Source organism: Capricornis sumatraensis, chromosome 1 (genome assembly GCF_032405125.1).
Source record: "Capricornis sumatraensis isolate serow.1 chromosome 1, serow.2, whole genome shotgun sequence".
In the NCBI taxonomy this organism is placed as follows: Eukaryota; Metazoa; Chordata; class Mammalia; order Artiodactyla; family Bovidae; genus Capricornis; species Capricornis sumatraensis.
In genome coordinates, this window is record NC_091069.1 from 246,395,861 (window position 1) to 246,423,659 (window position 27,799).

Here is a 27,799-nt window from a genome sequence, read left to right on the forward strand (position 1 = left end):
TTTTATTATTTCTCGACTAGTGGAATAAATAGGGCCTTATATTGATATATCTTGATTGCACAACAGTTTTTGAAAATACCTTTAAGGGGTGATGATGCACCCCGGATGTGTTTACACTTTGCACATAAGACAATCCCAAAGTGATGAATAAAAAGGGAGATAGATAGGTTCAAGACATAACAATGACAAGATGGTGAGACAGGAAGGATAAAGGTGAGGCCCTCTGCAGCCTGATTAGCCTAGTGGCCAGCAAGTTCATAACCTAATAGTATGAACAGACCAAGCGTACACAACTGGCTGGCCACTACATCTAGAAAGTGAGAGTCACACATACTTCTGACTTGTTCTCAATCTTATCAGCTAACAAATCACTAAATCCCTCAAGATTTTCTTGTCTAAATCTCTTTGTTTATTGGGGTATAACTGTCTTACACTGTTGCGTTAGTCTCTGTTGTACGATCAAGTGAATCAACTGTATGTATACATATATCCCCTCCCTCCTGGACCACCCTCCTCCTCGTCCAAGCCTATATTAACAACCATAGATGTGGAATCGAGAAAAATAGTACAGACGAACCTATCTGTAGGGCAGGAACAGAGATGCGGATGTAGAGAACACGGGTGGACACGGGAGGGTCGGGGGAGCGGGATGAACTGGGAGGTGGGAATGGACGTGTGTGCGCTGCCCTGTGTGAAACAAAGATGGTAGGGACTTGACGCACAGTGCAGGGAGCTCAGCTCAGCTTGATGCTCTGTGTCCAAATCTCTTTTGAATCAGAATCTTTCTATACATTGTTACCTCAGCTGCCAGAGTTATCTTATCTCGCACCTGTACTAAAGTAACAATTATTTTATTCTCTCTGAAAAGCATTTCTCACATTTCCCTCAGCAAAATGTTTAGAAATGCAAAGCCCTCTTGAAAACCTCTGAGGAGTCCTAGAGTATCATTTCCAAGACCTTTCATCCAGTCTACAAAACCCTCTGAGATTGTCTAATATATCTATTACTATATCCATCACTTTACTCTTTGCATTCATGTTCTCCCAACAACGAATACTTTCCATACACACATATTACGTGCTGCATGTCCTAGGGTCCCCAGACTTTTAACTTGAGGATCCACTGAGCCATTTCTCCCCCTGCTGGTAAAGCCAAGACCTAGCCTTGGGAGATAAAGTCAAGACCTAGCCTTGCTTACTCAGGTACAGCCATCGGAAACACTGAATCAGGCAACTTCTGGGTCAGCAGCTGCCAGAGCTGTTTCTGGCTCACCACGAATTAGGCTCCAGGTCCTTGGCTCATGTCTGCCAGAGGAGAAGGGCACAGGGCAGAGAACTTTGGGAGGGTCTGATGCAGGAGTGAGCAGGGCATTGCTCGGGGCCAGCAGGTGCTAAGTAAACAGAAGCTTCTGGATGTGCACATAAACATGTGCTGATATTAACTGACACCCAAACACTGACCTAGAAATAAAAAGCAGGAGTGAGCCAGCAGGGTGTCCTCTGAGGCTACTGCTGGGTGGGAAGGGCAAAGAAGGAGAGAGGCATGTCCATCTGGGGGGCAGAATGGCCTTCAGGGTCCATCTCTAAATTTCCTTTAGGGAGCTGTGTCTTGGGCATATTTGCAACAGCCCAAACCACATAAAACATATAAAATAAAACAGGTTAATTAAACAGGCTAATTGTTTAGCCAGAAATTGAAATGATCACATTTAAATTTCTGTGGCCGAGTTAAATAGGAGGCTTGGGTGCATGTAGAGACGTTCACACCCATGAATTATTGTAGGCATGCTCAAAGGAGGACACAAATCTCTGTCAGGCTTAGAACTGTCTAAGACAGGCGTCACAGCAAGAACAGTAAACTGATGTCTCAGAGGTTACTAGCTCTGGCTTCATTCTAAATGATAAACCTTCTCCTTCATGGACAGAAAACAATAATGGGACCAAATCATACACATTTATCCCAATTTCAGAAAGTCCTAGATTCAAGAAACCTGCCTTAACTTGAAATTGCCTATTTGCAATCGAAATAAACATGCAAAACCACAAATATGAACTTCATAATTCTCACATGAGATGAACCCCTACTGTCCCCGGTCTCCGTGAACTTGTCCTACGTTGTTAGAACATCATCTGCTGTAGATGTTGCTATGATAAAACGCATCTTTTCTCAGGTTATATTGTAATTTTTCCAATGAGTTGGAACTCTTTCAATTTCTGGTGTTATCTCCTAATGCGTGTTACTTTTTTCTGTGTGGAATTTTGGTCCTTATTTTACTCAGTTGCTTAGATTTTAAGTTGTATCCAACTCTCTGCAACCCATAGACTCTCCCCCGCCAGGCCCCTCTGCCCATGGGATTTTCCAGGCAAGAACACTGGAGTGGGTTGTGCCCCTCCCTACTGGAGACACTATCCCTTGGTGACCCAGCCTCGCTTCCTCTCCCTCTATTTCTCTGATGGTCCCACCTACACCCTCCCTCCCAGGTGTCAGCTCCACACTATGGACTGCCTCATCTACCTCTTCACCCAAAACTCCTTCTCAAGCTTCCTGACTGCATGCTCAGTTGTCTGCTACGATCTTCACCTGGATGTCTCAGAGGATGTCAGATCCCAGCCCAAATGTGTCCTGTTTCCCTTTCATTCAAGCCTCCCCTTCAATTCTCTAGCAAAATCTCCCAGCTGCAAGAAGTTCAGAATAATAAAAGTTATTAAATAAATGTTATATAGAATAGAATAGGATGGAATGGAATATGATATTTCTAGCTATTCATCTCTCTGCCTTCATCTCTCTCTCCCTGGGCTGTGATGTCTAGTTATTCCCTATCTCAGTATCTCTTGCACCTGGCTCTTTTGTTCCTAAGCACACTACCATCATCTTTTATGAAAACCTTTCAATCCTGTCCTAATTGGTCTTTCTCATTCTTTTCCTTCTGCACTGTAATCCATCTCACATACCTCAATCAGATTACTTTTTCTAAGACACTCCTGCAAATCTCTCCCTCAATCATGTTACTGCCTTCAGAATCCTGCTGGAGACACTGAACGCTATTAAGACTGGATACTGTCTCTCAAGGTTTGCCTAGAGCAAGTACCCTCTGGTTCAGGGATATTGACTGTGAATGTGAAGGCTGCACCCTGTCCCTCTTTCTGTCCCCCCCCAATCCCACAAGGCCCCATTTCACCCCAACCAGCTTGAAGTGTTATAACTCAACTGCATTGTTACTTCCTTGGAGGTTTTGTTTCAAGCTGTGCATCCCTCTGATACTCAGCTCCATTTCTCTTGGAAACTGTCTTCTGATTCTAGACTTTCTGTCCAGACCTAGCTAAATATCCATCTCCTCTGCTGTCCAAATAGCTCCCATATATTTCAATGATGACACTGTTCTGAAATCAGTGACTTTCTTATTTCTCTACTCAGCTAGTTGAAACATGCTGTTTCTTATCTTGTGCTCCCTTTCTCAAGGCAGTTGCTCCCTCCCCCAGCATTAGGCTTATCGGTCCTCCCACTGACGCCAATCCTGTGTCAGCAGTGACCATCTTATTATTACTTGATCTCATTAACAGTAGATGCACGGATATTACCTGAATAATAAACACGTTAAAGAAGTAATAGAAGTCAAAGACATGCTTTGAATCAAACATTTTGATGACAAAGATCTAGTCTAATTACAATCCTGTCATGCACTGTGACAATCTTTAGTTCTTATTTGAAGTATTAGATGATGTTATTAGAGAAAGGGGGAGCAATTTAATGAAAACATCTTTAGCTAAAAGTGTTTATCATGCATATCTATAGCTGTTTAACATTTGTATAAGTGGTATGATGTGAAGTACATGAAGGCATGTGGCCCAGGTTCCTTTAAGGACATGGGCCCCAGATTCTGCAAGTGACCTCAGGGGGTACCCAGCAGCCATCAGCCACTTCAAAAATGTCCCAGCTGCAGAGATCCTTGGTGGCCTGCATTCAATGAGTGACTGAAGATGGTAATTTTGCCCAAACCCAGGATGACTTTGAAGAAACACTTTCTCCAGAGACTCCTGCTTAATCAGATGAGGCTGCCATATGCCTGCATTACAACTCATCTTCTCCCTGTGACCAGTCCTTCTCCTTGCCTCTCCTTCCCAGGTGTCAATGATAAGGACACTCCCTGGTAAACATCCTGCACACTAAACTCCACCTTAGAGACTGTTCCCTGAAGAACAAAACCTGTAACAGTAAGCTTCATCTGAAATGAAAATTTGATCTATTTTTCATAATAAAATCAGGTCTGTTTGTAATCTTGTCTCTGGATACTTCATCCATCCATCTATCCATCCATCCATCTATCCATCCATCCATCTATCTATCCGTCCATTCATTTATTCATCAATCCATTTGTCCATCCATCCATCCATCCAAATCACTCTTATTCATTTTAGACTGTCATTGGGGGAATCATGTGTTCTGGGTTCTCTTTTAATAAGACCCAGCTGTATGTGATTATCAGTATTTTCCTCTTATTCTGCAGAACAGAAAAGGGATGACAAAAGCAGGGGAAAGATAGTTGACATCTTATGCTGCTCATTACCTTAAAAAAAGCCTGCTTATTCACTTGTTTGTCTTGCTTATTTGCCTGTCCCAAGTTCAGACAGCGTTCCAAACTGAACTTTGTCTTTGGGGTTATGCATATTCATGTGCTCAGTAAATATATATATACCAAATAGCAAGAAATGAGGAAGAACTCAATGCCAACAGATGAATTAGAACTCCAAAAATCCCGGAAGACTTAACTTAAAAATACAAGACTCTTGCATTGGCAGGCAGATTCTTTACCACCGAGCCATGTGGGAAGCCCATGCAATCTTGAGAAAGAATGGAACTGGAGGAATCAACCTACCTGACTTCAGGCTCTACTACAGAGCCACAGTCATCAAGACAGTATGGTACTGGCACAAAGACAGAAATATAGATCAATGGAACAAAATAGAAAGCCCAGAGATAAATCCATGCACCTATGGACACCTTATCTTTGACAAAGGAGGCAAGAATATACAATGGAGAAAAGAAAATCTCTTTAACAAGTGGTGCTGGGAAAACTGGTCAACCACTTGTAAAAGAATGAAACTAGAACACTTTCTAACATCACACACAAAAATAAACTCAAAATGGATTAAAGATCTAAACCTAAGACCAGAAACTATAAAACTCCTAGAGGAGAACATAGGCAAAACACTCTCTGACATAAATCACAGCAGGCTCCTCTATGACCCACCTCCCAGAATATTGGAAATAAGGCAAAAATAAACAAATGTGACCTAATTAAAATTAAAAGCTTCTGCACTACAAAGAAAACTATAAGCAAGGTGAAAACACAGCCTTCAGAATGGGAGAAAGTAATAACAAATGAAGCAACTGACAAAAGACTAATCTCAAAAATATACAAGCAACCCCTGCATCTCAATTCCAGAAAAATAAATGACCCAATCAAAAAATCGGCCAAATAACTAAACAGACATTTCTCCAAAGAAGACATACAGATGGCTAACAAACACATGAAAAGATGCTCAACATCATTCATTATCAGAGAAATGCAACTCAAAACCACAATGAGATACCATTTCACACCTGTCAGAATGGCTTGTGAACCAAAAGTCTACAACCAATAAATGCTGGAAAGGGTGTGGAGAAAAGGGAACTCTCTTACACTGTTGGTGGGAATGCAAAGTAGTACAGCCACTATGCAGAACAGTGTGGAGATTCTTCAAAAAACTGGAAATAGAACTGCCTTATGACCCAGCAATCCCACTACTGGGCATACACACCAAGGAAACCAGAATTGAAAGAGATACCTGTACCCCAATGTTCATCGTAGCACTGTTTATAACAGCAAGGACATGGAAGCAACCTAGATGTCCATCAGCAGATGAATGGATAAGAAAGCTGTGGTACATATACACAATGGAGTATTACTTAGCCATTAAAAAGAATGCATTTGAATCAGTTCTAATGAGGTGGATGAAACTGGAGCCTATTATACAGAGTGAAGTAAGCCAGAAAGAAAAACACCAATACAGTATACTAACGCAACATTCAGAAAATGAAGATCATGGCATCTGGTCCCATCACTCCATGGGAAATAGATGGGGAAACAGTGGAAACACTGTCAGACTTTATTTTTGGGGGCTCCAAAGTCACTGCAGATGGTGATTGCAGCCATGAAATTAAAAGACACTTACTCCTTGGAAGGAAAGTTATGACCAACCTAGATAGCATATTCAAAAGCAGAGACATTACTTTGCCGACTACGGTCTGTTTAGTCAAGGCTATGGTTTTTCCAGTAGTCATGTATGGATGTGAGAGTTGGATTGTGAAGAAGGCTGAGCGCCGAAGAATTGATGCTTTTCAACTGTGGTGTTGGAGAAGACTCTTGAGAGTCCCTTGGACTGCAAGGAGATCCAACCAGTCCATTCTGAAGGAGATCAACCCTGGGATTTCTTCGGAAGGAATGATTCTAAAGCTGAAGTTCCAGTACTTGGGCCACCTCATGCGAAGAGTTGACTCATTGGAAAAGACTTTGATGCTGGAAGTGATTGGGGGCAGGAGCAGAAGGGGATGACAGAGGATGAGATGGCTGGATAGCATCACTGACTCGATGGATGTGAGTCTGAATGAATTCCGGGAGTTGGTGATGGACAGGGAGGCCTGGTGTGCTGCGATTCATGGGGTCGCAAGGAATTGGACATGACTGAGTGACTGAACTGAACTGAATACATATATATGGAATTTAGAAAGACAGTAACGATAACTCTGTATGCAAGACAGCAAAAGAGACACAGATGTATAGAACAGTCATTTGGACTCTGTGGGAGAGGGAGAGGGTGGGATGATTTGGGAGAATGGCATTGAAACATGTATAATATCATATATGAAACGAATCGCCAGTCCAGGTTTGATGCATGATACAGGATGCTTGGGGCTGGTACGCTGAGATGACCCAGAGGGATGGTACTGGGAGGGAGGAGGGAGGGGGGTTCAGGATGGGGAACACATGTATACCCGTGGCGGATTCATGCTGATGTATGGCAAAACCAATACAATATTGTAAAGTAATTAGCCTCCAATTAAAATAAATAAATTTATATTAAAAAAAATACAAGACTCTGTGTGTGTGCTCAGTCACGTTCAACTGTTTGTGACCCCTTGGACTGCAGCCTGCCAGACTCCTCTGTCCATGGAACTTTCCAGGCAAGAATACTGCAGTGGGTTGCCATTTCCTACTCCAGAGGATCTTCCTGACCCACCAGAGATTAAACCTATGTTTCTTGCATATCCTGCATTGGCAGGCAGATTCTTTACCACTGTGCCACAAAAATACAAGAAAACCTGGCAAATATTAAAATAAATCACACACACACACACACACACACACACACACACAAGCACATACACATACTGCATACACTGGATAATGGGTTTCCAGTAGATGAGCTGTAGCAAAGGTAGGGTTCATAAATACAACCCAGTCAAATAGCACAGTTAATATAAGATTAGTGTAACTTTGGAATAAATCAGTGATAAGAGTATCAAACTCTTGTACTGCGATGTTTAAACAAGGTCATTCTTATGTAGCATGTCTATTTTGGACTACCAGATTGTGAGAACTATAGAGGCATAAATATGATAACATAAGTAGAAAGGTAAGAGGAACTAAGAAAATGTTTAAAATTACTAAATAAATCCATGGTGGAAAATATACTTAAACTATTTTAGGGGAAAAATCCTTAAGGCATAATGTAGAAATAAAATGATGAGAAACAAGAACTATTGTTTCCATGCACTGGAAAGATACATACTAGATACAAAGAGAAAAGACAAATGACTTGAAATGTGGGGGAATAAAGCACTAACATGAGCTATGGGAAACACGATAGCATCTCCTTGCAAAGCACTTTCAAGAAAAATGGATCACCTGTACTCTTGTCAACCATATGAGACATTTCTTCAGGGATTTTCATAGAAGGTGTTTTATACCCATAATTATGTTATGTTGAAGGGCTTCCCGGGGGCCCAGTGATAAAGAATCTACCTACCAGTGCAGAAGACACAGAAGATGTGGGCTCAGTCCTTGGATTGGAAAGATCTCCTGAAGGAGGAAATGGCAACCCACTCCAGTATTCTTGCCTGGGGAATCCCAGGGACAGAGAAGCCTCTCAGGCTACAGTCCATGGGGTCACAAAGAGTCTGACACGACTGAGCAACTCAGCACGCACACACAGATTCTGTTGAAACACTATCTTTAACATTTTTAAATGATGTACAACTTCAGAATTCATGAGGATTTCCATAGTCAACAATTAGAGTCACCTTGAACTGAGGCTATAAGCAGATTACTTTTCCCCTGGTTGGAGGCAATAACGTGTTTATATAGAGACTTGGTAATAAAACTAAGTAGTTTTCTGATTAACCCAAGTTAACTTGCATCTCTAACATTTAAAGAAAAACCATCTGAATCACAATGGCATCAATAAGATGAAACATATCTCATGTTCTACAAACCCAAGTGAAAAAGACATATCCAGATGGATTGTACTTATTTTATTTTTGTTCCTATAGACTGTTAAGGCAGGCCAAGCCAAAGACTCCAACTAGAAGTGATGACGGTCAGGCTCAATGACAGGGATGGCCAAGAGTCACAAAATCACTGGCATTCATTTTTAAAGCGTATCTTCTTTTCCCAATTAGCTTCTTTACAAGAATTGCGAGTAATTACAATGTGTTTACATGAGAAGTATTTTTCATGACCTTGACTTAGGAAATGTCATCCTTCTTTAGAAGCCTGGATATTAATCATACCTGACTTCAAGTGGCTGTATTTGCATGAACCATGTCATCGAGAAGACCAGGATATAATAAAGGTAATTAAGGTATTTCAACAAAGCTCTAAGTCAATGAAATTATTTGGGCAAATTCCAGGGCATTTAATTAGTGATTTAATGAAGAAAGAATATTGTGAAATGCCTGAAAATAGACGAATGAAAGATCTGTCTATATTCCATCCACTCAGTATTCACATCAGCATAATGTATGCCAGGCTAATTATATAGACCATCCCCGTCCATACTTCCAGCCAACTGCATGTCCCTGCACCAGTACCATTCTCTGAGTCTCTATGTCCTGCTGATGTGGCTCAGAGAAGACGGTTTCCTGAATTGACAAGTTCCTTTGAATGAAAGACAGAGTGAAATCATCCAAGTTTTTCTTTTTTTCACTTGTAGACAACTTGGAAGATTCAGTTCTACAGAAACAAGGTTTTTATTTTCCAGATCAATACATATTATGAGCAACTGGCTCTTTCTTTAAGAAATCAATAAATTCTTTCACTGAATTGAATAGTGAGTACAAGGACATTCATGTGCTCGGAGATATGACTGCAGAATATTTATGACCATTATCTGTACTTGAGCAATCCCCTTCGGCAAAGTCAAGAGAGATAACAAGAAATAGGGACTAAATGGAAAATATAAAATAACCTGACTAAAACAACTATTGACGTAAAATTATTTCAAATAAACATTTTTGTATTAAACATGCATCAAAAGCTTATCTATATTATGCACGCACGCACACACACACACACACACACACACACACACACACAGACACAGACACACACAGGGAATGGGTTCTCATTTCCTTCTCCAAGGGATCTTCCCAACCCAGGGATTGAACTTGGGTCTCCTTCATCGCAGGCAGACTCTTTACTGTCTGAGCCACCAGGGATGTAATCTGGTCTATATACATGTAAAAGTAAATTTGTACCGACTTGTGTATATGTGTGTATATTCATCATATTCGGTTTGTATGTGTATATTATACATATACATGTATTCAGTAGACATAAAGAACTGCTACCAATCAACACCAAAGAGAAATAGTGTAACATAAAAATGCAAAAAGATTTGAACAGACATATCATGAAAGGAAATACACAAATGGCCTATAAACACACAAGAAAACTATAGTACTTCCATAGCATTTGTCCAATAATGCAAAATCTGTATCTAATCACAAGGAAATAGCAAACTGGATTTGAACAACTGGCTACAAAGTAATTCTTCAAAAATGTCAAAGTCAAGAACTGAGTAGAAACTGAAGAATGTTACAGATTAAAAGAGACTAATGAGACACCGCAAATAAATGTAAGGTATGATAATGGGTGGACTGGGAAAAACAGCTGTCAGGGACATAACTGGTCAATGGACAGACTCTGCACATGAAATAGGGAAGAATAATACCAGAACTTGTGAACAGTTCTTTTTTTAAAAGGTACAACAAAATAGAGAATCTGTATGAACTGATGAGAAAGGTGTGGAAAAAACCAAATACTGACAAAACAGAATGAAGTTCCCATCTGGCCAGTTGGCACCTGGGTGTCTGTTTGTGAGCCCAAAGGCATGTCTCAACAGTGGGGACTTGGGTTTCAACAAAGTCTTGTCTTCAGGGTAGAGGTGGTCCTCTCCTTTCCCTCTTTCAGACATCAGACCATTCCAAGAGAGCTGTGTTTCTGTGAAAGCATATTGACACTTTTGCATGTACTTGCAGAGGAAACTCGTTTCTGGGCTTGTTGAACCAACAAGGATGTTAGAGATAGCAGGGCAGTGGCTCCCTACTTCCCCCCTTTTGGTAGTTTCTACAGGGAAGGGGAAAGTTTTCCAAGCTGTCCAAGAGCAAAACAATGGGACTAGAAAGAAAGGGAAGAACTAGAGAAGACAGATTTGCATTCAACAGGAGGAAAAAATGTCTGGTCATCAAGGCCAAGCAGAATCAGAATGGACTAAGAGTTCACTGGGGGCACTGCAGGGATCTTGTGCAGACAATCTGGAAAAATTTGAGTACAGTTGAAGGCCAGATTGAGTATCACATGGGATGCTGGTGTACATGAACCTTAAGTTATTTATATTCCTAAGGTTCTATCCTTGCATCATCTTTTCATATATATGTAGGCATACATTTTGGAGAAGGCAATGGCATCCCACTCCAGTGCTCTTGCCTGGAAAATCCCATGGACAGAGGAGACTGGTAGGCTGCAGTCCATGGGGTCGTGAAGAGTCGGACACGACTGAGCGACTTCACTTTCACTTTTCACTTTCATGCATTGGACAAGGAAATGGCAACCCACTCCAGTGTTCTTGCCTGGAGAATCTCAGGGACAGCGGAGGCTGGTGGGCTGCCGTATATGGGGTCGCACAGAGTCGGACACGACTGAAGCGACTTAGCAGCAGCAGCAGCAGCAGGCATACATTTTATATACTTATTTATGTCCGTCTACAAATGAATATCCAAAATGCTTATAATACAAAATGAAAATAATATAAAAAAGCTTATACAAGATTTTAGCACATACAAATACTTTATAATATCTTTACATTTATAAATAAATGTAATACACACAAATATTTATGTCACATATTACATGTAAATAAACTACAAAATTCTGTTAAACTTGAATATTTTGACAATTACTTGTGTCTGTGGAAGTCCATATTGAATGACTTTGAATAACTGAGAGTTGTTCTTTCTGATTTAAAATGTTATCAAAGCATTATCACTTAAACACTCTCAAAGTCTTTTTTCTGAGTGTGTGTATGTGTGCACATACATATGTATAAACTTACAGAGAGACTGACTATGTGTAAAGCAAAGAAAGTATAAGTAATTTTCTCATCATTTTTTTTCCTTTTATCTCTACTTAAGTCTCCCCTTGAAGTTCTCACATCTAACAGGCATAGCAAGTATTGCAAAACATTATTTCTCCTACAATTTTAACTTCAACTGGGTAAAAATTTGCATTCTTTGACTTCATAGAAAATTAAAAATGTGTTCTTTTTCTTTTCCTTTACTTAGAAGAAAGCGATTTGAGATGTTATTTGTTAAAAAAAAAAAAAAGTGTTTCCCTAAATAAAGAGAAGTACCCAGCTTCATTTTCCAGAATGGAAGAAAAAAATTTCAGAGCAAACTACCTCCAGGACAAACCCATTTGAATCAAGCACTCCGGGTAAGTGTGGAGCTCAATTTTGACATCCCAACCAAAGTAAAGAACTTCTCTTCTGTGGAAGCTTGAGAGCATGAATCCTCAAGTTAGGTGAATAAACACAGCCACTTAAGTTAAGGGCTTCCTTGGTAGCTGAGTTGGTAAAGAATCCACCTGCAGTAAGGGAGACCTGGATTCGATCTCTGGGTTGGGATGATCCCCTGGGGAAGGGAACGACTACCCACTCCAGTATTCTGGCCTGGAGAATCCCATGTACTGTCCACGAGGTAGCAAAGAGTCGGACATAACTGAGCGACTTTCACGTTTCACTTTTAAGCACATTAAAAATTGAGTGCTTCTTTGGTAGTTTAAAAAGAGGGATGGTGAAAATTCCCACTTAATCGGGCTTCTTTTGCCACACTAAGATGTTACATTAACAAAGAGAACTTAAGTTCCCATTTGAAATCATAAATTACCACAACAGTGTTACAATACTTACTATATTTTCCTTATGTTTCCACATCAGATCTATTCTCTCTTGTATTATTCACAATAGAAACTATACACTCTCTAAGTAGTTGCTGAAAATCAATATAAGAGTTTCGCAAATGACTAAAATTTATGGTCACACAAGACCCTAGCAAATAAGCCCTTAAATGAAACATTGCCCAATGGTAAATGAAGAATCGAAAAAAGAAAAATGACCCCGAAACGTTGTTGTTTTCTATGAATAACATTATAAATGACTGCAGTAGCCAGAGAGAGAAGAATGGAAGAAAGCGTAAGTGACAAAGAAGAGAGCCTTTTCTTCCCTGAGAGGGTTGGGTTTGGAAGCTGCTGAAGCTTGATGGTTCTCTGGCTGGAATGGCAAATGAGCAAACGTCAGTCACAAAGTGTGCGATGGGTGACACAGCCAAGGCTGTTTCTGCGGACACAGCAGCAGCTCTGCCTGGGCCAAGTGACAGTAGCTGTCAGGAGCCTTTGAATAATGCTGTCCTTAGACTATGCTCCTGGCTGTTCACTGAGAGATGGGGGAGGGCAGACCCATTCTCAGCACCATTTTTAATGGGGCATGCATTTCCCCAACTGCACCAACAGCAGCTGTGTGAGATGACTAGAGTCACAAAGCAGAGAAGACACAGCCTATGACCAAAGCCTGCAGTGAAATCAGATCAGATCTTTAGGCCAGATCCTATAGAAGAGTGTGTCTGGTAGGCAACAGAACAAAGAGGTTGCTACCATGAGTTGGAAAGGCTTCAAGTGACACCAGCTTCTTCCATCAATGTGAATGAAGAAGGGCACGACAAAAATCTGTCTCAAATAACAACTGGAAAATGCTACAAATATAAATAAAATAAAATATCAAGGATTAAATACTGTGACTGCTTTTGCTGCATTTCTGCCATCTCCATTTTACCTCATTATAGTTTATTTGCTCAGTCATGTCCAACTCTTTGCAGCCCCATGGCCTGCAGCATACCAGGCCTCCCTGTCCATCACCAACTCCCAGAGTTTACTCAAACTCATGTCCATTGAGTCAGCGATGCCATCCAGCCTTCTCATCCTCTGTCGTCCCCTTCTCCAACCTTCAGTCTTTCCTAGCATCAGGATCTTTTCAAATGAGTCAGTTCTTAGCATCAGGTGGCCAAAATATTGGAGTTCAGCTTCAGCATCAGTTCTTCCAACCAATATTCAGGACTGATTTCCTTTCAAATGGACTGGTTGGATCTCCTGGCAGTCCAAAGGAATCTCAAGAGCCTTCTCCAACACCACTTCAAAAACATCAATTCTTTGGCACTCAGCTTTATTTATATTCCAACTCTGACATCCATACATGACCACTGGAAAAATCACAGCTTTGACTAGATGGACCTTTGTTGGCAAAGTAATGCCTCTGCTTTTTAATATGCTGTCTGGGTTGGTTATAAAGTTTTTCCTAAGGAGCAAGCGTCTTTTATTTCAAGGCTGCAGTCACCATCTGCAGTGATTTTGGAGCTCAAAAAAATAAAGTCTGACACTGTTTCCACTGTTTCACCATCTATTTCCCATGAAGTGATGGGACCGGATGCCATGATCTTCGTTTTCTGAATGTTGAGCATTAAGCTCTCCTCTTTCATTTTCATCAAGAGGCTTTTTAGTTCCTCTTCATTTTATGCCATAAGGGTGGTGTCATCTGCATATCTGAGATTATTGATTTTTCTCCCGGCAATCTTGATTCCAGCCTGTGCTTCTTCCAGCCCAGCATTTCTCATGATGTACTCTGCATATAAGTTAAATAAGCATGGTGACAATATACAGCCTCAACATACTCTTTTTCCTATTTGGAACCAGTCTGTTGTTCCATGTCCAATTCAAAATGTTGCTTCCTGACCTGCATATAGGTTTCTCAAGAGGCAGGTCAGGTGGTCTGGTATTCCCATATCTTGAAGAACTTTCCACAGTTTATTGTGATCCACATAGTCAAAGGCTTTGGCATAGAAACATCTAGAAATAGATGTTTTTCTGGAACTTTCTTGCTTTTTCGATGATCCAGCGGATATTGGCATTTTGATCTCTCATTCCTCTGCCTTTTCTAAAACCAGCTTGAACATCTGGAAGTTCACAGTTCACATATTGCTGAAGCTTACCTTGAAGAATTTTGAGCATTACTTTACTAGCGTGTGAGATGAGTGTAATTGTGCGGTAGTTTGAACATTCTTTGGCATTGCCTATCTTTGGGATTGTAATGAAAACTGACCTTTTCCAGTCCTGTGGCCACTGCTGAGTTTTCCAAATTTGCTGGCATATTGAGTGCAGCACTTTCAAAGCATCATCTTTCAGGATTTGAAATAGCTCAACTGGAATTCCATCACCTCCACTAGCTTTGTTCATAGTGATGCTTTCTAAGGCCCACTTGACTTCACATTCCAGGATGTCTGGCTCTAGGTGAGTGATCAAACCATCGTGATTATCTGGGTCATGAAGATCTTTTTTGTACAGTTCTTCTGTGTATTCTTGCCACCTCTTCTTAGTATCTTCTGCTTCTGTTAGGTCCCTGCCTTTTCTGTCCTTTATTGAGCCCATGTTTGCATGAAATGTTCCCTTGGTATCTCTGATTTTCTTGAAGAGATCTCTAGTCTTTCCTATTCTGTTGTTTTCCTCTATTTCTTTGCAATGGTCGCTGAAGAAGGCTTTCTTATCTCTTCTTGCTATTCTTTGGAACTCTGCATTCAGATGCTTATATCTTTCCTTTTCTCCTTTGCTTTTCACTTCTCTTCTTTTCACAGCTATTTGTAAGGCCTCCCCAGACAGCCATTTTGCCTTTTTGCATTTCTTTTCCATGGGATCACCTTGATCCCTGTCTCCTGTACAATGTCACGAACCTCTGTCCATAGTTCATCAGGCACTCTGTCTATCAGATCTAGTCCCTTAAATCTAGTTCTCCCTTTGACTGTAAAATCATAACGGATTTGATTTAGGTCATGCCTTGAGAAACCTGTATGTAGGTCAGGAAGCAACAGTTAGAACAGGACATGGAACAACAGACTGGTTCCAAATAGGACAAGGAGTACGTCAAGGCTGTATATTGTCACCCTGCTTATTTAACTTATATGCAGAGTACATCATGAGAAACACTGGGCTGGAAGAAGCACAAGCTGGAATCAAGATTGCCAGGAGAAATATCAATAACCTCAGATAAGCAGATGTGAAGAGGAACTAAAAAGCCTCTTGAAGAGAGTGAAAGAGGAGAGTGAAAAAGTTGGCTTAAAGCTCAACATTCAGAAAACAAATATCATGGCATCCGGTCCCATCACTCCATGGGAAATAGATGGGGAAACAGTGGAAACACTGTCAGACTTTATTTTTCTGGGCTCCAAAATCACTACAGATGGTGACTGCAGCCATGAAATTAAAAGACGCTTACTCCTTGGAAGGAAAGTTATGACCAACCTAGATAGCATATTCAAAAGCAGAGACATTACTTTGCCGAATAAGGTCCGTCTAGTCAAGGCTATGGTTTTTCCAGTGGTCATGTATGGATGTGAGAGTTGGACTGTGAAAAAAGCTGAGTGCCAAAGAATTGATGCTTTTGAACTGTGGTGTTGGAGAAGACTCTTGAGAGTCCCTTGGACTGCAAGGAGATCCAACCAGTCCATTCTGAAGGAGCTCAACCCTGGAATTTCTTTGGAAGGAATGATGCTAAAGCTGAAACTCCAGTACTCTGGCCACCTCATGCGAACAGTTGACTCATTGGAAAAGACTCTGATGCTGGGAGGGATTGGGGGCAGGAGGAGAACAGGATGACTGAGGATGAGATGGCTGGATGGCATCACGGACTCGATGGACGTGAGTCTGAGGGATCTCCAGGAGTTGGTGATGGACAGGGAGGCCTGGTGTGCTGCGATTCATGGGGTCACAAAGAGTAGGACACGACTGTGCAACCAAAGTGAACTGAACTGAACTGAATGGTCTAGTGGTTTTCCTTACTTTCTTCAATTTAGGTCTAACATTGGAAATAAGGAGTTCATGATCTGAGCCACAGTCTGCTCCCGGTCTTGTTTTTGCTGACTGTTTAGAGCTTTTCCATCTTTGGCTGCAAAGAACACAATCAATCTGATTTCGGTGTTGACCATCTGGTGATGTCCATGTGTAGAGTCCTCTCTTGTGTTGTTGGAAGAGGGTGTTTGCTATGACCAGTGCATTCTCTTAGCAAAACTGTATTAACTCTATTATATTATTTGCAGCCAAAGATGGAGAAGTTCTATACAGCCAGCAAAAACAAGACTGGGAGCTGACTGTGGCTCACATCATGAAGCCCTTATTGCCAAATTCAGGCTGAAATTGAAGAAAGTGGAGAAAACCGCTAGACCATTCAGGTATGACCTAAATCAAATCCCTTATGACTATACAGTGGTAGTGAGAAATAGATTTAAGGGATTAGGTCTGATAGGCAGAGTGCCTGAAGAACTATGGATGGAGGTTCGTAACATTGTACAGGAGGCAGGGATCAAGACCATCCCCAAGAAAAAGAAATACAAAAAGGCAAAATGGATGTTTGAGGAGGCCTTTTAAATAGCGTGAAAAGAAGAGAAGCAAAAGGCAAAGGAGAAAAGGAAAGATGTACTCATATCAGCCCACTCACCAAACGCATATTTCAAAGTTCCCCCAGTCAGAATCCAAAATCATCGTCCACAGACATGTGACCCTAACACCTTTTTCTTCATAAGACTTTCCCAAGCCATGACCATTTCAGACTCCCTCTCTTCACTTTTCCATCGTCCAGGCTAGAACTTCTGGAGTCATTTCTGGTTCTTACTCACCCTCCCTCACCAAATCCATTTCTTCTCTTTCATCGCTTCAATTTAATTAATTATCTTTCTCTCTTAAATTAGGTGCCCTGTATCACATGCCCTTACTTCTAAAATAATATTCTTTCTCAGCTTTTAAAATAGCTTTCTTTCTAGGTTTTTTGACTTAATGTCTCCTCACATTAATCCCAGCTTCCCACTGCGATGTGAATTGCTTTTTGGTAACACACTGTGGAGTGCTAACTGGAAAGTAGAGATGTGTATTCGAGTCTTGAATACATTACCAGGCAACTCTGAGCAAGTTCCCTGCTCTCTCCTATTCTCTTTCTCTGCTGATGTTTTATCTACATTACAGAGTCACTGTGAGTATTAATTACGGTTACAATTATAAAAGTGTTTTGTAAATGACAAAGTTTTACATAAATACAAATAGAAGGTGACATTTTTACCTAGCAGCCAATTAACTTTCTGGCAGTGTTGGTCCCTAGCAATTAGAACACTCAATTAGGCACTGTTCAAATTCAATGTGGCACCTAAAATGGGGCAAGAAAAGCTTTGAAATGTGTTAAATATAACACTACTTGTTAAATTGAAATGGAGTGAAAGAAGGGATTCTGACTTTCATTTCTCCCTGCATGTTTGAAGGCAGCAAAATTGTGGAGGTTTAGTCGCTTAGTCGAGTCCAACTCTGTGGACCCATGGACTGTTGCCCACCAGGCTCCTTTGTCCATAGGATTCTCTAGGCAAGAATACTGGAGTGGGTTGCCATTTCCTTCTCCAGGAGATCCTCCCAAACCAGGGATTGAACCTGGGTCACCTACACTGGCAGGTGGATTCTTTGTCACTGAGCGAGCAGTGAAGCCCCAAGCTTCTCGTTAATGTATTTTAGAACTTAAGTCTCAGGCATTATTAATGATTAATGCTATTTATATTGGTTTCTGAGGTTTTTAAAATTGTTTTTCCAATCATATGATACAATATAAATGAAGGAAGGAAAAAAGCAAAAAAGAAGATATGATTGAAAAACAGTATTGCTTCCAGTGTCATCTAAACACACACACACATTCACAGCCACATACTGACTCACACACACACTACTCTATTCAGTGTTAGAGGAGAACCTCTGGGACGTAAGATAAAAATGATTTGGTTTACACTTTTCAGCATTATTAGTGGAAACAATTGGGCCCATTTCCAAATGAAGCCAAATTTTTAGGTATCATATTTGCTGCTCTAAAATTATCTGAATACAATAATATTCACTGTGCAATTTAACTGCAAAGGTAATGGAGCTGTATATACATGAATAAAATGAGAAAGACTCTTCCAGTCCTGATCTACAGGGAGAGTCAGAAACCTCAGTCTTTTCCTGTAATTCAGTCAATTCCTTATCTCTCTCTTATCGTAACTCATCATAATTGAAAAGAGCAAAGGTTACTAGTTTTTAAAAGCTTTGATGGACTACAAACCTGACCACTGGAGTGTGATTTAATTTACATATTTCATTTCAAAACATTTTAAAATTCCTATTTAAATGCTCAGAAGTTAATTTGGTTACAACCTTTCCACTGACATCTGAAGAAAGGCTAAAATCATTAATTTACTAACTGTTACCAAATGCTGAAAGTCAGATATCATCTTAAGAAAGAAAAGCAAGTGGTATCTTGAATTATTTTAAATATCTTTGTGAGAGGGCAATGAATGTGAATATGACTACTTCTAAGAAGTAAGCCCTAGGTTGACATAAAGGAAACCAGAATTTATTATTTTTTCCCTGGGAAGCCCTAAGAGGTATAAGCAGGCTTCATCATTTTATTTGTCTACACAAAAATAAAATTCAATAAAAGTGGGATATACTGTAGTATTAATAGACAGAACTGTGTTTAGTTTAGACATTGCTCCTTGAAATATAAGAAAGCATGTTCTGAAGCAACAATAAACAAAAAGTATAAAGGCAAGAGGAGAAAGAGGTGGCAGAGAATGAGATGGTTAGATAGCATCACCTGCTCAATGAACATGAATTTGACCAAACTCAGGAAGAGAGTGAAATACAGGGAAGCCTGGGATGCTGCAGTCCAAGAGGTCCCAAAGAGTCAGACGTGGCTTAGTGATTGGACAACAAGAACATATACCCTCTCCTCGGCCACATGCTCCGCCACTCAGCCGTAGTCGACTCTTCGCAACCCTATAGACTATAGCCCTCCAGGTTCCTCTGTCCGACAGATTCTCCAGGCAAGAATACTGGAGTGAGTTGCCATTTCCTCCTACAGGGGATCTTCCTGATCCAGGGACTGAACCTGCATCTCCTGAGTCTCCTGCACTGGCAGGCAGGTTCTTTACCACTGAGCCACCTAGGAATTCCCCTTTGCCCAGACGTGTGCACAAAATGTTAACTTACGATGAATGAATACCAGTGGGACACAGATTTCTTTAGCAAGTTTTGTATTCCCAGCTTCTTGGTAAGCCCATTGTTTAAAGTCTTTCTAATAAAATTTTTGTTAGTGTGTGATATTTTCCTATGGCAGGGTCCGTGGGCACATCTACTTTGTCATCTACTCTGCTGTCATTAGAGACAGCCAGGAATGACTCTGGCTTTGATCATTTGGCTGTGGTAAAGTTTCATAGAGTCCCCTGAAGTGCAAGGAGATCAAACCAGTCAATCCTAAAGGAAATCAACTCTGAATACTCATTGAAAGGACTGATGCTGAAGTAGAAGCTCCAATAATTTGGCCACCTGGTGTGAACAGCCAACTCATTGGAAAAGACCCTCATGCTCTGAAAGACGGAAGACAGGAGGAGAAGGATGACAGAGAATGAAACAGTTGCATGGCATCACCGACTCAATGGACGTGAGTCTGAGCAAACTCTAGGAGAGGGTGAAGGCAGGGAGACCTGGCGTGCTGTAGTCCGTGGGGTTGCAAAGAGTCGAACAAGACTGAGCGACTGAACACCAACAAAGTTTGATAGCTGTCTTTGGTTTTACATCATCTTTATTGGGAGGGCATTCCGCTTCCTGTCTCCCGACCTGATTGTCACAGCTCACAGCCTCCTTCCATCTGGCCCGTCCCTGCATCCTCCCTATCGACATTCTTTGCTTGGTTTCTTTTTATCCCTGGGGTTGGTTTCTTCTGGGGAAAATTCTTAACCATCAAATAGGGCTTATTTTCTAAGGTATTGACCTGCTGGACATAGAGTAGATATTCCATTCATCATGGGTCAAGAAATAAATCACAAAATGAAGTTTCCTGCAGCTATGACCAATCTGGCTTGCCAAGAATTTCTAATGATTTGAGAAAACTCTTAAGATATGCAGTTGTTTAAAAATTCAAAATTATTCATGTGCAGGTGTATGTACATGTATTAATATAAATACATTACACTGTTGTTATTGTTCAGTTGCCAAGTCACGTTTGAATGTTTGTGAACTCTATGGACTGTAATTCACCAGGTTCCTCTGTCCATGGGATTCTCCAGGCGAGAATACTGGAGTGGGTTGCCATTTCCTTCTCCAAGGGATCTTCCTGGACCAGGGATTGAACCCATGTCTCCTGCATTGGCAGGTAGATTCTTTACCACGGAGACACAAGGGAAACCATATGTTTCATAACATACACCAAGTAATACATTACATTATGTGAGAGTGCGTGTGTGTATGAGAATTTATAGGTGTCCCTAAATAGATAAACTAACAATGACTGGGGAGGACCATAGAAAAGCTATGAAGTTTTGCAGCCAAGACACTAAAAGACAGTTGTTGGTACCTAGGGAGGTAACTGGGCAGCTCAGACATGCAGCTTAACCACATGACAAGGAGGCTGGTGTTGAGCTGCATGATCACCAAAATTCATCCTGATGGTTAGATTTCATGACTGTCCACATCATGATGTCATGATGCAAAGAAAAATATAAAAGTCTAGAAAATTTTTCTGTGGGGTTGTCCATTCAGTTCATTCCTATATTTTTCCTTTGATCTGCTCATTTATTTTGTGCGAAGTCTTTACGCATTGCACAAAATCTCTTCCAGGTGGATTCTAAAAGAACTTACTTTCAGGAGACTGTAGAAAAACAAAGTTAAGTGTTTTATAATGATTTGTCCGACAACTAGATATGATGTTTTTTTTCTATGATATTATAAAAACACACATCCTCTGGAAAACCAAGCCAAAAATTCATGTGGAAAGAAGACTATCTTAACCATCAGTCCGGTGAGGATGCACTGGCGAAGAGAACAGAACGTCTAATACACTTTATCATTCTTCATTCTGAACATGCAGGTTTTCAGATTATTTCACTCTTAGTGGACAAACTTAGCAATGGTGACTTGGGTGGGGACAGAGGGCACAGCCTTACCTTTGACCGTCACGTGGACACTCTGGCTGGTGGAGAGTTGGGGCTGGACTAGCACGTTGCAGGTGTACTCCCCCTCATCAACTTCCTTCTGCACATCGGAGAGTTTTAGGGTTCCATTATTCTCAAATGCCACTTGGCGGTGGTTGAAAGGAAGCAGATTCGAGTTCTTGTACCATTTGATGGAGTAATACGGATAGCCAATCACACGACAGTGAATGTATGTGTCCCGTCCGGCTATTGCTGTGATATTTTTCATTGGTCGAATGCTTGCAGGCCCTGGAGAGACACAAGAGAAACTCTTGAAAATAATTTAAGGGTACAATTCATGTGTGGAAATGAGTACACTTTTCCTTGAGTTTAAAAATGTATTTGTTTTCATGTAACGACATCTTTTTCAATTCAGCAATTTTTTTCTGCATTTGGCATTTTCAACGAAGAAGGTTTTTTTTTCTTTTCCTTTTCATTTCATTGCCTTCAAATGAATTGAAAGAGTGCTAATTATCAACTACTTCTATTTAAAACATTTTGAATTATAGGCTAAAAGGCAATTTAATCAATAAAAAGTAACAAGCTGCACCGAACAATCATATTCAGCTGGTGAGACGCTGTTAGCAATTCAGCTGTTTAACTCTCTCTGTAAAATAGATTGTGAGGATGGAGGTTATGCCGTGTTGCACTATGAATGTAAGTTAAGTACCACGTACATGAAGAATGTCGTAGAACAGAAGAGGAGGAAGGAGAGAGCATGCAGAGCATAAACCAGGAAAAGAAAGCTCCAGAGGACAAGTTTAAGAGTAAAACAAGAGAACAAGCTGACTAAGGAAACCAAAATGCCATTTCCAGCAGTGATCCCGTCACTGCCATTCCTCAGTGGGAAGCAAGAGGGCAGGAGACAAGGAAGCGACATTAATCCGGTCTGGCATTCCAAGACTGGGCTCAGTGCATGCAGAAACCTCCTTCTCCGCTACAATGAGTCATGTGTGTTTTTTGAGGAGTTGATTCGACAAGCACCTCTTACGTTTATTCGAGCCTGGTAGAGGACGACGCCCGCCGAGTTGTTGGCCGTGCAGCGATAGACACCCCCGTCGCGGACCTGAGAGCTGGAGATGTTCAGGTAGCTGACCACGTTGCCCTCCGACGTGATCATCTGGCTGATGCGGTGGCTGCCGCCCTTGAGGATGGGGTCGTCGTCCAGGGTCCACGTGATCGTGGGCAGTGGCGTTCCCTTCACGTTGCACATCAGGGACACGGCCTCGGCCGGACTCACCACCTTCTCACTAAAGGCGGAAATGATTTTGGGAGTTCCATCTGCAGGAAGACAAACCACGCACGGAAGTGGCACATATGCATAATTAAAGGACTTCCGAGTATGTCTATTGGATGATTAGAGGGTGGGTGGAGTGGCTATCAAACGCCCCTCAAAAGACTGGTTTTATTGATAAAGCTAAGTTCCACGTAGGACAACACTTCAGTTTCAAAATAAGTAAATGGAGACTTAGCTAGCTTTAATCTCTCTCTCCTCTATTTCTTGATTGTCATAATCATGCAACTCAGATGTTCATGATAGAGAATGTCATCTCCCAAGAAGTTTATAATTCAGAACTGTTATGTCCCCACCCAAAGTTGTAAACAGAGGAAATTCACCCACCTCCATGGCTAATTTAGCTTTCTACTTCCTCCCAGTTAATTAGGGATTGCTCAATGGGGAATGGTTTAGAGGAAGAAAGAACTAAGACATTGATTATTTCTCTGTCATTTTCTCATAAGGAATCATCTTTTATAGTTTTAATGATAAATAATGATAACTGAATGTGAATTTTCATGAAGGCCCTGTGTAAAAGCTATATCAAGTTGGACCCTTTCAGTATTATTAAATGTCTCCATAAGTATCTTTTCTTTCTTTTGTAAAAATGTTATTTTACTGAAGCAGAGTTGATTTATTAGTTTCTGCTCTACAGCAAAGTGATTCAGTTATACATACATATGTTATTTTTCAGATTCTTTTCCATTGTTGCTTATCACAGGATACTGAGTATAGTTCCCAGGGCTATACAGTAGGACTTCACTGTGTATCCATCCTATTTGTTGTTGTTCAGGCGCTCAGTCATATCCAAATCTTTGCGACCACGGGGACTGGAGCACACCAGGCTGCCCTGTCTTTCACTGTCTCCCAGAGTTTCCTCAAACTCATGCCGATTGAATCCACCCTTTATGTACTGACAAATAGTTTGTATCTGCTAATCCTGAACTCCCAATCCATCCCTCTCCGACTCTCCTTCCCTGTGGCAACCACCAGTCTGTTCTCTATGCCTGTGAGTCTGTTCCTGATTCATGGATAAGTTTATTTATGTCATACTTTAGATTCTGTAAGTATTATAAGTAAAGTGAAAAGTGAAGTCACTCAGTCATGCCTGCATCTTTGCAACCCCATGGACTGTAGCCTACCAGGCCCCCTGTCCGTGGGATTCTCCAGGCAAGAGTACTGGAGTGGGTTGCCATTTCTTTCTCCAGGAGATCTTCCCCACCCAGGGATTGAACCAGGGTCTCTCGCATTGCAGGCAGATGCTTTACCATCTGAGCCACCAGGGAAGCTCATTGTAAGTAAGGTGGTCATTAATTTATCTGGGATACTTCTGAGAATAAAACTGATACTAGGAGAACAGACACAACTCATGACTGTCCCAGGAAAACAAGGAGATTAATCTTAGGAATGTTTCCACAGAAATTTCCAATGTTTTTGACAAAGACCAAAATTTCATATTCCATTATTTTTTTTAATCATGTATTAAAATACCTCCTTAAGGTTGTATTCTATGTGGGGTCCTGTGCTTAGTCACTCAGTCACGTACGACCTTTGTGAGCTCATGGACTGTAGCCTGCCAAGCTCCTCTGTCCATGGGGATTCTCCAAACAAGAATACTGGAGTGGGATGTCATGCCCTGCTCCAGGGGATCTTCCCAGCCCAGGTATTGAACCCAGGTCTCCTGCATTGCAGGCAGCTTTTTTACCAGCTGAGCTACCAGAGAAGCCCAAAGTTATATGCTAGTAACAACAAATGCATTTTTTTTAATGTATATTAGGCCTCCATTAGAGAGATACAGGACCTCCCAGGTGGCACTAGTGGTAAATAATCTGCTGCTAATGCAGGAGATGCAAGAGACACAGGTACAATCCCTGGGTCGGGAAGATCCCCTGGAGGAGGAAATGGCAACACACTCCAGGATTTTTGCCTGGATAATCCCATGGCCAGAGAAGCCTGGCGGCTATCGTCTATGGGGTCAAAAAGAGTCGACACGACTATACAACTGAGCACATACACATTAGAGTGATACACACATGTTAGAGAAAATGTGTGAAAGTCAAAAGAATGGAAAGTTACCAATGGATCTCCCAGCTTTAGGCATATAAATCAACATTGTGACACTTTTTTTTTCCAGGCATAAATATATCCTTTCTACAGAACTATGATCACATGTAACTGGATTTCTGTGTCTAGTAATAAACCTTGATGGTGGAGATATATTTTTTTTAATTGGTGCAAATTGAACGTTAATGATTAACAGATATTTTTTAATGTTTTAACTTAAATTATAACAATTACATGTATTCACTGCTGAAAATTTGAAAGCATAGATAAGCAAAAGAAAAGTTAGAAACAAAAGGGAAGGGATTTATATATACCTATGGCTGATTCATGTTGAGGTTTGACAGAAAACAGCAAAATTCTGTAAAGCAATTATCCTTCAGTAAAAAATAAATTATTTTAAAAAAACAGAAAAAAAATTCTAAAGCTCTCTTGCAATTCCATTACTGAAGGTAAGTGTTGCACCATCTTTTCATTTGCAAATTGCTGAATCTTAACTTCATTCCAGCTCACATTTTGGGAGGTTGAAGAAGGCTTTCAAGTATATTTTTTTCAGGGTCAGATTCTTAGGTTACAAACATCTTTCTTTTCCTATCAAAGATGACATAAATAACTTCATAATATTAACATAGAAAATCTGCACTTTAGCCCTGAGAACCCTGCAGACATGACTTCAATGTGCTCTACATTTAATTTACAGAGAAGTTAGATGTCATTCTGATCATAATTCTGTGTATATGACCAATTGTTGATGCTTGAAAATGTTGAAGCTATTTTATTTGACCTTACAACTCAACATATTTTGTCAGGAGGTGTTTAGCTATAAATTTCTTTCAACTGATTTTTACACTAAGCATTGAACTGTCAAGTTTTATTTTAAAATCTATTTGGGAAAGTTTTCTTCACTTATGCCTTTATTTTTGTAGATAAAGTTTACCCACAGCTAAATGTATCTTAAGAGTACCAACAGAATGAGTTTTGTTAAATAAAAACACCTATGTAAGCACAAGGCTGTATATAGTCACCCTGCTTATTTAACTTCTATGCAGAGTACATCATGAGAAACTCTGGGCTAGAAGAAGCACAAGCTGGAATCAAGATTGCCGGGAGAAATATCAATAACCTCAGATATGCAGATGACACCAGCCTTATGGTAGAAAGTGAAGAAGAACTAAAAAGCTTCTTGATGAAAGTGAAAGAGGAGAGTGAAAAAGTTGGCTTAAATTTCAACATTCAGAAAACTAAGATCATGGCATCTGGTCCCATCACGTCATGGGAAATAGATGGGGAAACAGTGGAAACAGTGTCAGACTTTATTTTTCTGGGCTCCAATATCACTGCAGATGGTGAGTGCAGCCATGAAATGAAAAGACACTTACTCCTTGGAAGGAAAGTTATGACCAACCTAGATAGCATATTCAAAAGCAGAGACATTACTTTGCCAACAAAGGTCCATCTAGTCAAGGCTATGGTTTTTCAAAAGCAGAGACATTACTTTGCCAACAAAGATCCATCTAGTCAAGGCTATGGTTTTTCTAGTAGTCATGTATGGATGTGAAAGTTGGACTGTGAAGAAATCTGAGTGCCGAAGAATTAATGCTTTTGAACTGTGGTGTTGGAGAAGACTCTTGAGAGTCCCTTGGACTGCAAGGAGATCCAACCAGTCCATTCTAAAGGAGATCAGTCCTGGGTGTTCATTGGAAGGAATGATGCTAAAGCTGCAACTCCAGTACTTTGGCCACCTCATGCGAAGAGTTGACTCACTGGAAAAGACTCTCTGATGCTGGGAGGGATTGGGGGTAGGAGGAGAAGGGGTCGACAGAGGATGAGATGGCTGGATGGCATCACCGACTCAATGGACATGAGTTAGGGTGAACTCTGGGAGTTGGTGTTGGACAGGGAGGCCTGGCGTGCTGCAGTTCATGGGGTCGCAAAGAGTCAGACATGATTGAGCGACTGAACTGAACTGAAGCACAAAATGAAGGGGATAAGAGTCATTTCTACCGCCTCCCAGCATGTTGCCAGGGGTTCTTTCCAGCAGTCTCTACGCATCACGTGCACTCTTCGGATTTCTATCACCATGCATGACTTCAGCCTGTTCTTGGCTTCCAATCATGTTTGTGTGTGCCCTACATGTACTCTGTCACAACCAGAGTACAGTTAGTAAAATTAGGAGCTGCAACTTTGGAACCGTGGTGTTATCTAATGCAGAGTCTGTCCATTGACCAGTTATGTCCCTTATAGTTGTTTTTCCCAGTCCAACCATTATCATACCTTACATTTATTTGCAGTGTCTCATTAGTCTCTTTTAATCTGTAACATTTTTCAATTTCTACTCAATTCTTGACTTTGACATTTTTGAAGAATTACTTTGTAGCCAGTTGTTCAAATCCAGTTTGCTATTTCCTTGTGATTAGATACAGATTTTGCATTATTGGACAAATGCTGCTGCTGCTGCTGCCAAGTCACTTCAGTTGTGTCCGACTCTGTGCGACCCCAGAGATGGCAGCCCGCCAGGCTCCCCCATCCCTGGGAGTCTCCAGGCAAGAACACTGGAGTGGGTTGCCATTTCCTTCTCCAATGCATGAAAGTGAAAAGTGAAAGTGAAGTCGCTCAGTCGTGTCCGACTCCCAGCGACCCCATGGACTGCAGCCCACCAGGCTCCTCCGTCCATGGGATTTTCCAGGCAAGAGTACTGGAGTGGGGTGCCATTGCCTTCTCCATGACAAATGCTGTGGAAGTACTATTGGTTTTTTTGTGTGTTTATTGGCCATTTGTGTATTTCCTTTC

General features: G+C 40.9%; 1 protein-coding gene across 1 annotated transcript in view; it reads right to left on the reverse strand.

Annotated features, from left to right (window-relative positions):
• Nucleotides 1–27,799, reverse strand: part of DSCAM (DS cell adhesion molecule) — a 684,538-nt gene that overhangs the window by 287,999 nt on the left and 368,740 nt on the right. Inside the window, exons 7-8 of the mRNA XM_068969386.1 lie at nt 22,657–22,953; nt 21,646–21,921 (exon numbers count right to left, since the gene is read on the reverse strand). Coding sequence (XP_068825487.1) covers nt 21,646–21,921; nt 22,657–22,953 — 573 coding nt within the window. The remainder of the gene's footprint in view (nt 1–21,645; nt 21,922–22,656; nt 22,954–27,799) is intronic.